We start from the raw sequence: 13,878 nt of genomic DNA on the forward strand, positions 1-13,878 counted from the left end.
GTGCTCTGGTATTATGCCTGCTGGCTCAGGGGTATGGTTACTGGTACACACTAACTGAACGGAGCAATCACTATTATATATACTATATATATATATATATATATACTGTTATTAGCAGCCTGTAGTATTCTGTGTTTAAAAAGGGACTGCAAAGACCCACAACACCAAAAGTGTCGGAAAAACACCAACATTTTTAGTCGCTTGAGATACAGTTTGTTGCTTAGCACTGAAAACAAATCATCCAAAAACCTCAACATTCAATGGTAGATTCACCATTAGAGAGAAAGTGTTAGTGTCTGAGCTGGTGTAATGTGTTTCACTCAGTTTCTCAGTTTGCAGAAAGACTCTTCGATTATAACACGGCAGAAGCCTGAGCAGAAAAATAAGAACCGTTCCTTTGTGAGATAGGAGTCATATCTATTCTGCAGAATCAATGTCTATGAATGCATTCATGGGCGCGCGTGCACACACACACACACACACACACCCACACACACACGCATGCACACGCACTGACTGATATAAAAGAGTGCGCCGGGGGCTGACGAAGATCTAAGCTACTAAATGAATCTATTATGAATGGCAGAGAAAGGACTACACACACACACACACACATCCAGCAAGATCTACTATGTTAATGATGGACTGTCACACACATCAGCAGCCGGCGTATCTGACAATCAGACCTGTCAGATTATTCAAAAAGAAGAAGAAAAAAAAAAGACTTGGGGTATGAATCAGAGTCCCTGCATGCTCTTCATGTAATCTCTGCTCCGTCTAGACGTGTGAATATAAAGCAAGTCTCTGGAGCGAGAGACGACTGGGAGAAGACTCTCTGTGTGGAGTTTAAATATTAAACAGTGGCAGACTGAATCTCTGAACTGATTTACTGTTTATCTCATCGTATACAGCGAAGGCAACTCAAAAATAAAGCAGCACAAAACTTAAACAAAAGAAGTATGCTCCTTTGGCTCCGCCCACTGATGTTTACCTGAACCAATGAGATTACTCCTGCATTGTTTTTGCATCAATCACCTGTGATTGTCATAGAAGAGAAATAGACTGGCCAGGCTGGCTAACATGACCTTGCTCTGCGGCTATAATTTCTGGATAATGAGGTCATCTCAGTTCATGGTTGCCTGTCATGGCCGTGTGAACTCATTAGCCCGGCCACATACTGGCACAGGCAAGGAGCAAGAAAGGAAAATGGTGGGCAGAGGGTGTGTGTTGTGTGAAAAAAAAAGGAGCACACACATATATACACCTCTGCATCATTACCTCATGTCTCCCACAAGGCTCCAGGAGCAGCCACATCAGCTGAGCGGCAACTGGAGCAGAAGAGACAGCAGCCTAAAGTATTTGGTGACTAAGAGAGCGGTTGAGAACATAGTGGGTGGTGAACACACACACATGTATACAACAACAACAAAAAAAAAGACACAATACACATGTGAGATGCGAGAAGGAGAAAACAGCTTCCTGGCACTCGAGGATCAAAGCTCCGGCGTTCTTCTTTTGTCACTGGGAAAGCATCTGCAACAGCTTTTAGACCCTCACGGGACTAAAACCTTCTCATTAAAATTATGATAATAAAATCTACAAAGGCATGTTGATGTGTACTTACAAGGATTACAGTCAACTCAGGCTAAGAGCCTCTAACAGATAACTAGGGATGCATTCTACAATAATTATGTAATCGTACCCACCGCAGAATAAAGATAACAGAATGAAGGCTGGTATATGGCTTTCAAATGACTACACTGATGTTGTGGGGTTACTGTATATGTTTGTCAAGTTATAATGTTTTCTACAGCCATTAGAAACTGTAATGTATGAAATGAAGCACTCTATGAAATAAGTCTTGGGCAATTTCGGAGGCAGCAGAAAAAGCCAACAACACAACGCTGACATATTATAATATTCTGTGGGTATGGTAAACATCACGCCGGCAAACAGCTTCTTGTTGTTCTAGTCAGACTTCATTTGACAGAGATAGCTGAAGAGTGACAGGAAGGCGGGGAATGAGAGAGGGGGGGTGACATGCTGCAAAGGGCCACAGGTTGGAATCGAACCCTGGGCGGCTGCTGCAAGGACTGAGCCTTCCTACATGGGGCGCACACTCTAAACAACACCCCAATATGTGGTTCTTTAGCTGCTAAAGCAACTGTGTTCACTGGCTGGTCACTATCTCTGTCTGTCTGCTGGGTGGGTAGCATCAGAGAGTGCTATGGCTCGAACCACAGTGGATTTGAGAGGTGAGAGTGAACCTAATAGTAAAGTCGAAGGCAGTGGAACCAAATAAAAGATACAAAAATGGAACTCCAGGGTCAGGTGATATTTCTTTTTTTCGTGTTTGTCACTACAAGCAACACCTTTCAGATTAAAGTCATTAGAGCTATTGTTAATGTAAAATATTGATAAGCACAGCTATACATGTGCTCTTTTTGTCTGATTCGGTGCCAAGCCTGGCAGGTTTAGTCACATCTCTAAAATGCTTTCACTTTCTCACTGGCAGGATTACGCTAATCGCCTGTAATTACATCTCATACTGCATAGAACATACATCTTACAAAGCCTGTTACCATAGATACAAAGACAGTCTCCGTCTTTTCATCATGTAGATGACAAACAGACTTTATCGGATCTTCATATTGAAAACAGCATTGTGTGATGAGAAACTAAACTATGATACAGAAAGGCCAGAACATTAGTTTGAAGCCTTATCAGACACAGAAACACGGCACAGTGCACACTGCAGTATAATATGATGAGTAGGGTTGCAACAGGATGAGATTTTCAAGGTACGATAACCTGAGTTCAACCCTAGAGCATATAAGAAAACTGCAGCTACCGTATCTTAGAAACAGATCTTTTGGTGTTACCATCCCTTCATTTTTAAAAACCCTGGTGACAGTTACACATAATGTTCACATACAACTGAACGAATGGAAGAGGAGTTTAAACTATTCACACCTGCATACTGATCCAAAATTACCATTCTGACATTGCAATGATTAGAGTCAATTTTGCATAGAGAATTCTTCTGGGGTTTGGTTAGATTGATCCTAATGGTTCTGCTGTACTAATGAAGGGCAGATACATGGTGTTTTCTTGGAAACTACTGCAGTAATCGGATTCTAAATGTGAACATATAAAGCCCTTTGTGTCTGCCACAGTCTACTTCTCCTAATTTAGAACATGAAGACATTATTTAAGCACAGAATTGTATGAACTTACATGGACGGGCATTAGTATTCATATTAAAAATCTGCAAGAAGATGTGAATGTGCCCCAGAAAAAGCACCAGGGGAATACTGAAGCCTACATCACCCCTGAGTAAAACTTAGTTTGAGAGGGAGACCAGGGAGATCAGTAATGAATTCAATATTTTGATTTTATAACATTATTTTTGTTCCTCTTAATGTTGCTGCTTTAATGATAGGAAACAATTAAGTTTAGTCTCATCTAATTGTATCTTCTGTTCTTATTTATGTTGTTCTGTGGCAACTAAGTTATTGCAAATGGCTTTAAATGCAGTTTCGATACAATTAAAAAGCAAACAAGTAGCAGCAGTATCATATAACTATGGTATTCCTATAAGGACTTGTAGTTTTGTTGTGAATTATTTGAAAAATGTATTGCGACCCGTTGCATTTACCTGTAGGAGGAAACTCTGGATTATCAGAGTGCACAATTATACACAAACACAAACACATGCAGACGCACACACATAACATATGGGGCCCCGGGGGTGTCTTCCAGGCAGAAGGATCCCAGGGAACCCCTGGAGACAAAGCAGACAGGAATGATGAGAACAACATGGAGGAGGAGAAGCAGGGATTCTTTCACAGGCAAACAGTAAGGTGCACAGTGTACCTCCAGGCTTAATTTTAGGACTTTTAAATACGTTTTGCCATGCTACGAATACATTTTTATTGAGATCAGCTTAAGAAACAAAGAAACATTCTGATTTAAAATCTGGATCAAAAGCTAACATACTAAAAATGCTTCAGATAAGCTAAATATTAATAGTTACTCATTTTAGTGCCTTTCAGCTCACTGTTTTGGTTTTACAGCATACAACTTTATTTGTAGTGTAGCATGCAGCTGCTGTCAGATAAGCACACTGAATGCTACCTGCCTATCACCAAACAGTAAACAGACAGTTAGCAACTAGCTGGTGAACATTGTGCATAATCTAGCAGCTACAGAGAGAGATATTCCTCTCAGGAGATGGTAGAAGACAAAAGAGAGGTTAAAGGAAAGTGAATACTGGACTGTTCAGTGAGCTAGGTGACAACATGCAGCTTGTTGAACTGCCCCCACTTCTAGAGATTAAGTCTTCATAGAGTACAAGGGATTAAATTGTTGTTTTTTTTTACATTGTGGAAATAAAGGTGCACTTCCAGAACATGAGACCAGCTGATCTGAGAGGAGGTTGGATGTCCTATAACTGAATATTTGTAACTAATATTTGTCCTAAATCTGCTCCAGCATTCACATTATAATGCCTGTAAGACATGCTGAAGGACAGTGCTGATTATCTTAACAAATACTTCAATCTGTCTGTATTAGCTTACGCCTAAGATCATTTTGCATTTCTCTGATTTTCTTTTTTAGCTGCACTTTGCAAGCAAATTGACTCGATGACTTTATGTCCTGAATCCTCACTCATTTTGACTTTAACGCTCATAATTTAAAACTATTATTTGGTAGTCCAGCAGTGATGACAGAACATAAAACTAACTGGCTTGTTGTGGAGAGTTCCAATTTTACAAAAAAAACTCTGAATGTAACTGTTAGTAACTTTAAAATGTAAACCTCTTGATAAAAATCTATTCAAACAACCGTAGTTTGTTTGACGCAACCAACTCTGAAAAAGTGTATTGTGATTTTGATGTAGCCTAATTTTAAACTTTCCTCTCCTGCCTCTCTCTTCCTTTCAGTTGAGTTCTTCTTTTTCAACTCTCTTTCTCTCCACCACTCACTCGCTCACTCTCCTGACCCCCTCTTTCTATTATTTCCCTTTATTTTCCTTTGCCCTCCCACTTCTGACCCAACCAAAAAGCTGTGCACAGTGCCTCACAATGAAGTGCGTTTCTTTCACATGTTAATGCTTTTACTCACGGCTCAGTGCACAGCACAATGCAAGAAATAGAGCTGCTCAGAAAAACAAGATTGTGGACACACACACACACACACACACACACACACATATATGTACATGATGTAGGAATGGCTACAGTTTCAATGAATCCAAATGAACTGCCACTGAGTTGAATTCAGTTGTGATGTGGAACTTCTAAACCCAACAGAGAGAAAACTGAAAGAAAGAAAGAAAGAAAGAAAGAAAGAAAGAAAGAAAGAAAGAAAGAAAGAAAGAAAGAAAGAAAGAAAGAAAGAAAGAAAGAAAGAAAGAAAGAAACTGAAGTTAGAAAAAGAAGACACAGACAGAAAAGGTGTTTCCACTTCATTTGGACTGCAGACAGGCTTTTGGTCTGTCATGTCTACTTCAGTGTATCACACAAAAAAACCTATTACACTTTGTTGAACGGGGTGTATGTGCCCGCGAATTGATTGTGAAGATTTGACAGACGGGAGGAAAACAGTCTTCAAGATGAAAATACGTATGAATCTATTGATATTCATGCTGCTTTGACTGATATGAGAAGAGACAAAATCTCACAGCTGTACTGTTGCATGTGAATGAATCTGCCTTGAATCACTGCATTAATATGAGTCCATTACAGCGTGGCTCATCTGCAGGTTTCATATTTAATGCTGTAGTAGAAGTTCATGTAGTTTAAGTTGTTGTAGCTCAACAAATTGGTCATGTTGCAATAATTTGATTCTGTGTTTCATATTTATTTGATACCATGAATGTGAAAGTGTTGATCAGTTGTTGGGAACAACCAGCTAAGAAAGCATGTACAGTATTTCTTGCCAGTTGCATAAAAAATAATGGTGCAGTATGTATGGTGATTATTCATCTACTGTATAGCTTTGGCCTGTGTCAGATTGTGTCATGGTTTTAGTGGATGTTAGTTCTTTTCTTTCTTGAATAGGACTGATGCCTTAAAGTTTACAGACTAAAGAAGAAGAATCTACACACACTTTCTGGTAATTTAAAGTCTTACCTTTTTTCTCCATTCTGGCTCTTGAACACAGTTTCACGTTTTTGAGTGACAGACTGTGACTTAACTGTGTGTCTGTGCAACGGTAAGCGTTTCCCTTTTAAGTACCTGCTGCAGGGCTTCAAACGCTGGATCGAGCATACCGGAGAACAGCACTGCCAACTCCCTTCTCGTTACCGGGCTGCTCAAAATGTTGCTACAAGTCATTAATACTTACTTTAAAAAAATACTCAAGCCAGAAAAAAATAGTAGTTGTGTTTATGAGTAAGATCAATAATGTTTTTTGTGCTTTTCCTGCAATTACCCGAGTCCTTTATCAGTAAATATATTTGGTTTTCTTCAACATGTGGCTGTTCCGGCTACAAGCTGGGCTGCAACTCATAATAATTTTCATTATTGATTAGTCTGTCAATCATTTTCTCGATCAATTGATTTTTTTTTTTTTTTTTTTTTTTTTTTTTTTTAAGGCTGCGTCATGTGACGCCAACCATGGAGTTGAGCTCATTACTGTGGTCACCGCAGTTTCTCATGTTATTCCAGAGCATAGTTTTCAGATTCTTTTCACCTGCCCAACTCTGTCTGTGATTGGTCGATAAGTCAAAAACACAAACATTAAACATAGACCTTTCTTTTTCACAGCATTCAGAAAAAAAAGTCCATCCCATTGTATTCATAGTTGTTCCTCACGAAAGCATTAATAAATGATCTTCATTAGCTGGTGATGATGATGGTGATTAATCCACTAATGAGTGAATAAGTGAGGTGAACAAATCAGCAGCTTCTCAGCTGATAAGCTGCTGAAATAATTTGCAGTCATGCTAGAAATTCAAGATGGTTGATCAATTAATGACCTCACAGAAGAGGCACTATTATAGACAAGGCTTCTTCTGCCTGCCTCATGCAGTAGTATCAGCTTCTGATGACATGTGTCAATTATTGGCAGGGGGCCACTCAGGGTGCAGGTTAATAAGTTTAATAGTCTGTATTTAGCCCACTGTTGACCTGTTGAGCCTGATCGTTCTTCCTGATCCCCCCCACAGACCATAAAGAGGCTAATCTCTCCCTCTGGGACCATTACTGTCTGTCTGTGTCCACTCTTTGTTTCTGTTGGACCACAGCTTAGCCCAGCGGGGGCTTTGTGCTGAGTTGAGCTGATGTCATCCAACCATATGGTCGGAGGCAGTTCAAGGCTCTCTAATGGGAGATGTTGACAGATAATTCCTTCAGTTCATGTCATATAAAGACTGTTCATACTGACCATGTCTGTGTGTGTGTGTGTGATGTGACAAGCAGAGACAAGCAGAGGGCAACCCGATGTCTGGGGCTTTCCAAGTGCAACATCCTGTCAATGACTTATGTTTGAACAATCAAGTCCTTTAAGAACTCAGAAACAGCTCCTGTGGTTAGTACACTTGTGTTGTACAGTCGTCCCTCGCTATATCGCGGTTCACTTTTCGCGGACTCGCTGTTTCACGGATTTTTTAAGTGTAATTTTGCATGCTTTTTTTACAGCGTACTGTACAGTATGAACGCGCATTGTGTTCTGCATCCTGATTGGCTAAGGGAGAACCGCACATGTGTTCTGCGTCCTGATTAATTAAATCAAATCAAATCAAATCAAATCAAATCAATTTTATTTGTATAGCCCAAAGTCACAAAGTACATTTGCCTCAGAGGGTTTTACAATCTGTACAGGGAGTTAAGGGAGTACTGTACAAAATGCGTGTAAAAATGTGTATAAAAGTGTGTGGTTAGGGGTTTTACGGCCTTAAAACATGTACAATAATTGTAAAACTTTATTTTTAGAGCGTGTCCCCCGCGATAAACGAGGGACCACTGTATTGCTCCTTTATTATTGATGTAGAAAAGTATGTTTGAAGAACATTTTCTAACAATAAAAATTGTACTTAGCTTTAGATCTGACTGGCTGAATTACACTGTTAGTCAGTGAATACCTGTAAGATGCACTATGTGACCCACAATAGATAGAAAACACCTCAGATCTCTGTGAATCTCTGTCATCTTTGTGGTAGAGCGCTCCTGCTGCACACACGACAGTCAAAAAAAGGGCTCATACTGACCTGAGTACGACCAGTCGATATCTTCTGGGAGTTTCCTCAGGCCTCGGACCAGCGGCTCTGCTGCCACAACTACAGCAGAGAGAAAGAGAGAAAGGCTATTAGTGTCACTTTGCATTTGAAAGAACACACACAAATGTAGAGACCGACAGGTGAAGCCGCAAACCAGCTGCTGTGTAACTTTGCCTCACGATGAGTGGCTTTTTCTGTCATTCACCGGATGCATTTCATAGCGACACAGCCTGCCTGGAAATAGACTTCATTCAATAAGAGAGGAAAATGTCCCGACGCCGTGCCAAATATGTGATGTCACCAAGTTATCTGTGCTAAGAGCCAATCTTGAGTTGCCCTGGATAAGAACAGCAACACTGACAACAGGCTGCCATCTTACCCACTTTGATTTTAATTGGACCATTCTGGCCATTCTGTCAGCTGCTGCTGCTGCTGCGCATGAAGTGACTTGACTCCTTCTACAGCCACGCAGCACCTATGAGCGTTTTTTTTTTCATAGGTTGGAAAATGATGCAACACACACACAGGTGGCCGAGGTGAAGCAACGGCAGAACACTAACCTTTGGTCTCACTAATAGACACACAGGGTACCGATATCACAGTTATCACTATACAGTGGACCACTTAGGGTGCAGGAAGGAACTGCATCGCCATTAACATCAGTTTTATCAACACACACACACACGCAGACACAGCTATCTATTTTATGGTAGTAATTTTCACACAGGGACAGCAGAGGAGACAATGATGTATGAAGTCACAGTTGGAGGATTCAGTGTGTGTATCTGTGTGAGTGCTCCCTGCCTAACGGATGCTCATACCGTACTACCTGTACCTTCACTAATAGCTCTGTGTCCCTCTCGAGCCCTCCTCTCGAGCCCCATGACATCTGAGGACACTGTATAACACACACACGTGCGCAAACACACAAAAATGCACTTCTCTCTTTTACATATGCTATCTCTATTGAAGTCTCTCTTTCTGTTTCTATAAATCTCTCTCTCTGTTCCACTCTTCCTGCTCATGCTATAACAGGAATGAGTCACTTCTCTTTTTAAATGGTCAACATGTGAACTGATAACAACAAATCCATGAAATCTGTATATTAAAACATACACCTGGTGTATGTGACATAGCCACACCAGTATATTTTCCTATTCAGGAATTTTCAAAGTGAAAAGCAGCTCTTCCCAGTCTTTCATTCTAAATGAATGGAAGGATAAAAACATTAATGATCACACAGAGCAGCCTAAATGTGATCTGAAGTTATGTCAAACAGCAATATTAGGCTTTCTTGGCTCAAATGTTGAGTGGGATTTAACAGGATAGTAATGATCCCACAGGCATCCAGAAATTGAGCAAAGCTTCAGTCAAGTCGACTACAGGACTTTGTCCAGCCTTCGTCTGAGGGCAGGCTCTGACTTTTAAAAGCACTGTTCTGAACATTTCATTCGCAGCTGAACAGTGAACTAATGTCAGATGGATAATGTCAGCAACATTATGAAGTGTTGCTGGTGGGAAAAGTACAAAAATCGCAACATTAACACACTCTGCCGAGATTTCACTTCCATTAAGCTGACACATACTAAAAACATGCGGTTCATGTTTCAGGAGTTTTAGCAGCCCATCAGGGGCCGAGCACGGGTACTGACAGCAGCACTTAAGACACAATCAGATTCATGTGATCAAAACTTGTGCAGCCAAGCACAAACAGCACATCGCACAATGTGTCGAAGCCTGCTGCTGAGCTACCCTTTATATAGAGAGGATTACAGCATCAGACAGATACAGACTACCGCATATTACAATATCAGAACTCATCACAGAATACAAACACATGAATAAATAAAAAATAAAACAATACATTTATTTTTTGATCTTTCACTGCGCACTGAGAAAACCAAAAACCTCGTTTCCAGGAAGATGAAAGCCGTGTGGAATCAGATTTAGGTCATGAGCAAATACCACCATAACGACGACATTAGGTCTGTCCATGTGGCCCAGATGAACACTGTATAATCCTATTGTTTACTGTGTACAGCAGCCGGATTAAAACACTGGGACAACATGCACTTGTTCATATAGTTTTATCAATTGTGTGACATGCAACCCAGTGTGTGCATCTCTTGTGTATCAGCTATAAAATCCTCTGCATCAATGAATATTCAACAAACCCCGATGAGACTGATGCAGCCACGGGGGGGATTTCATGTTGTACTTTACACTTTTTTTTTATCTCACTCTTGCTTCTTTCCCCACGGAGACTGATGCTAAAAGTAAAAAAAATCTTTTCTTTCATTTCTGCCTTTGGGGGTCTGTGTTAACTGGCTGGAGGAAGAGCTTAAAACAGACCTGAGAATCAAAAAGGTCTTTAAAAGTCTAAGCAGGGACTCAATTCTTCAACCTTAAAATGAATTATAAGTAATATTTCTTTGTGATGCTTCTTCACCATTAGATGAAGCTGATTCTTGACCTTGGGAATAGTCCTTAAAAGAAAAAATATGAAATGAAGTGGAAAATATAAGTACTACAAATGAGAAATGATAAGATTGAGTGTGGAACACGTGATCAGAGTCCTACATTGTGCCACACTGCACTGAAAGAAATGACAAATACTGGACCAATATATTATACAGTGTAGACAATTATGGGCTGAGCAGACTGACCTGAGCACATGCAGCCTGCGATCATCTTTCATGTCTGTGTAATATAAGTGGATGGTGAAAAGAGAGAAGGACTGAAGAAAGAATAAAGAGAAGAAACTTTTTTACAAAAAGAAAATGTGATGAGACAAAAAAACAGAAAGATATAGACCATCACAAGAAAATGCCCAAAGGTCTCCAGTACATCCTTGAAAATAACAATAAACATAGCAGTTTATTTACAGCCTTGTTTGCCAGTGTCCTTCAGACCGCCATCCAGTGCATTAAATAATTATATTCATGTTAGCGCACAGGAGGAGAAACTGACGAGGGAAACAAATGAAAGCAAGCAAAAAGGAAAGAGTGAAGAATAGAGACGACTGTGGGGTTGTAGCGCCAATAATGGTTCATTAACATCACACTGAGGGATTTTAATCTAATTTGCCCTTGGCATACCACACAACACACACACACACATACATTTTCACACAATACACCCCAAGGATCACTTGTTGTTTCAATGTGGTTTCTGGCAGCTTATTAGACAGAATTTCCATTTGCAAAGGGAAAGTACTTGGAATATTCTGACCTAAAATCGGAAAAACCAAACTACTGAAAATGGATTTAGAATGTAACGTGCATGAGAACTTGATCATCAGAGCGTGGAACTGCATTAAAAATGCATTTGAGATGTATTCAAATGTACCAAACACATTTTGAGATCCATAATAAATGTATGTCAAACGTATTTTCTCCCCATGCAGTCAGTGTCTCGTGGCCTCACTTGATTTGCCCTGATTTATGAAAGCAAAGGGCACAAAAGCTGATGGACCGACAGTCGCCCTTTATTCAGGCTGATGCATCTTGATGTGACTATGAGACATCTAAGTGAGGCTGCACTCACAGGGAAGAGCTGGCCAAGTCAGTTTTTCTGCAGTGATGGATTACACCTCTGAGCACCTTAATTTAATGAAAATACATAAAGGTGGCTGAAGAGGAATATGAGAATATGAAGGTGGCTTTATATATATATATATATTATATATTCTATTCTATCTATATATATATACATATAGCTGACATATAGCTGACATATAGCTGACATCCATCATGAACACTGCTACTCCCACCATGTAAGAAGAACTACCACAGGTCTTTCATTCCAACAGCTGTCACACTCTTTAACACCAGCGTGACTCCATGTAGCACTGTTTAATTACTTTTTACTGTTTTAATTATATTTACTATTATCTTATGTTATACAGTATGATCTTTTATTTGCTATTTTGTCCTATTTTGAGTATATCTTTGATTTTTTTAATTTCCCTGTAGCGGGATCATTAAAGTCTTATCTTAGTCTGACTGGTTGCTTTAAAAATCACAAAATATTAACAACTTGCTCATCAGATATCTTTCTTCAATTACAGCTTATCATTTCATGTTTATAGGCAGTGCAGAAATAATAAATCAGTGAAAAGTTAACTGCCGTTTGTGAACTATTTCTGTGGCTTTTTCGACACGTGCTTCACAAGAAGATAACACTGTTACATGGTTTTTGGAGAGATGTAATAGCAGCCACTTGGTTTTGATGGACGTTTCGGGTCATACACTTCACTAAGCAGTGGTGAGTTAATGGTATTGTAAGAGCTAAAGAGACACAGAGATACAGTAGCTGTCAGTCACTGGAGGCAGCAGAGGAATGAGGGGATGAGACAGTGCTGCACAGGTGAACAGCCAGGAGCAGAAAGACACCGGTGCTCAGCTTTAGGAGCACAGCAGATAGTGCTGGGGCTTCATGGCTACAGGCTGGCCATGCATGAAGCTCACAGCTGAATCACTGTATTATTCCACCCATCTGAACTCTATCTGATTTATCATTTCCCAGGAGGAACTAGAGACCTGACATTAAAGGGTTATGTGACTGCGGTTCCAACAAGACGTTTCTATGGATGGTGTTATTCATATAGGAAAGGTCAACAGACATGCTCCACTTCATTGTCACACATTTATACAGCTCATTTTCAACACCTGTATCACGGGAAGTGAAAACCAAATGCAAAAACTGATGGAGTGAATTTCTGATTTCCACTCCAATTTGTAATATAACTGCGCTTCAGCCCAATTTGAACTCTGTTCTGTGTGTTGGCATGAGTGAGTAGGACTGCACGGCTGTCGGTGTGGGGCAGAATAATGAAGCGAAATGAAAAGCCAGATGAGGATGTGTGTCAGCCAGACACCTGATACTCCAACTACAAGCTCCTCTCGTACTGAAGTGTCAGTCACTGAGGATCATTTATTAAAAGAGCACCACTCATAAACATGTAATATGACCAAAACATGTTGAGGCAATGCAGAAGTGAAGATCATTAGTTCTCACTTGTCAATCAGGAGGATGTTAAAATTCCTATCATAGCAGAGGATTGATCTTATAAACATTAAACACAGAGTGAGAAGTTCAAGGGTTTGACTGACATAATGCAAACCCAGATTGTGAATTACACTAAAATATAATTGCTGACCTTCCTGAGGTGGTAATGGGATTACTTCGAGTTACATTATTTTATTTTCTAAAATGAAATGTGCATTTTTTTGAAAATGAAATGTACATTTCCAATAATTTACATCAGTACAGCTGTTTTAAAGCTATCATCTTTGAGATTTTATTTGAATATAAAATCTGTTTTTACAATTTACATCCAGCAATTACCTCTCTGTATACACTGTATAGTATTTAACATTACTGGCAGAGTCCACCTTTCCCACCTTTAAATTGCACATCACTGGAAATGATGCATGCCAGTGTTACTGCTGTGTTAATGTCTGTCATGATATATTAATGGTATCAGCCTCACTGTTTACTGTTCTCTCTCCAAACGCCACATCAGACCTGTAATTAGTTCATGCTAATGCAAACCAACCCGTCCTCTGCTATTAGTTCACATTTAAAAGGGAAAATCACATAGACACCCATTAATACATGCAGGTCTGCTTCAAAAACACCTGGGCAAAGTG

The 13,878-nt window shown here is 39.8% G+C and overlaps 1 protein-coding gene across 2 annotated transcripts in view; it reads right to left on the bottom strand.

The window, feature by feature from the left end:
- The window catches only part of ptprz1b (protein tyrosine phosphatase receptor type Z1b), a 53,943-nt gene that overhangs the window by 24,941 nt on the left and 15,124 nt on the right, over positions 1 to 13,878 (bottom strand). For both annotated transcript variants that reach the window (XM_027274492.1, XM_027274493.1), the window contains exon 2: positions 8,216 to 8,284. In XM_027274492.1, coding sequence (XP_027130293.1) covers positions 8,216 to 8,284 — 69 coding nt within the window. The remainder of the gene's footprint in view (positions 1 to 8,215; positions 8,285 to 13,878) is intronic.

The sequence above is a fragment of the Larimichthys crocea genome, chromosome III, assembly GCF_000972845.2.
Source record: "Larimichthys crocea isolate SSNF chromosome III, L_crocea_2.0, whole genome shotgun sequence".
NCBI classification, from domain to species: Eukaryota; Metazoa; Chordata; class Actinopteri; family Sciaenidae; genus Larimichthys; species Larimichthys crocea.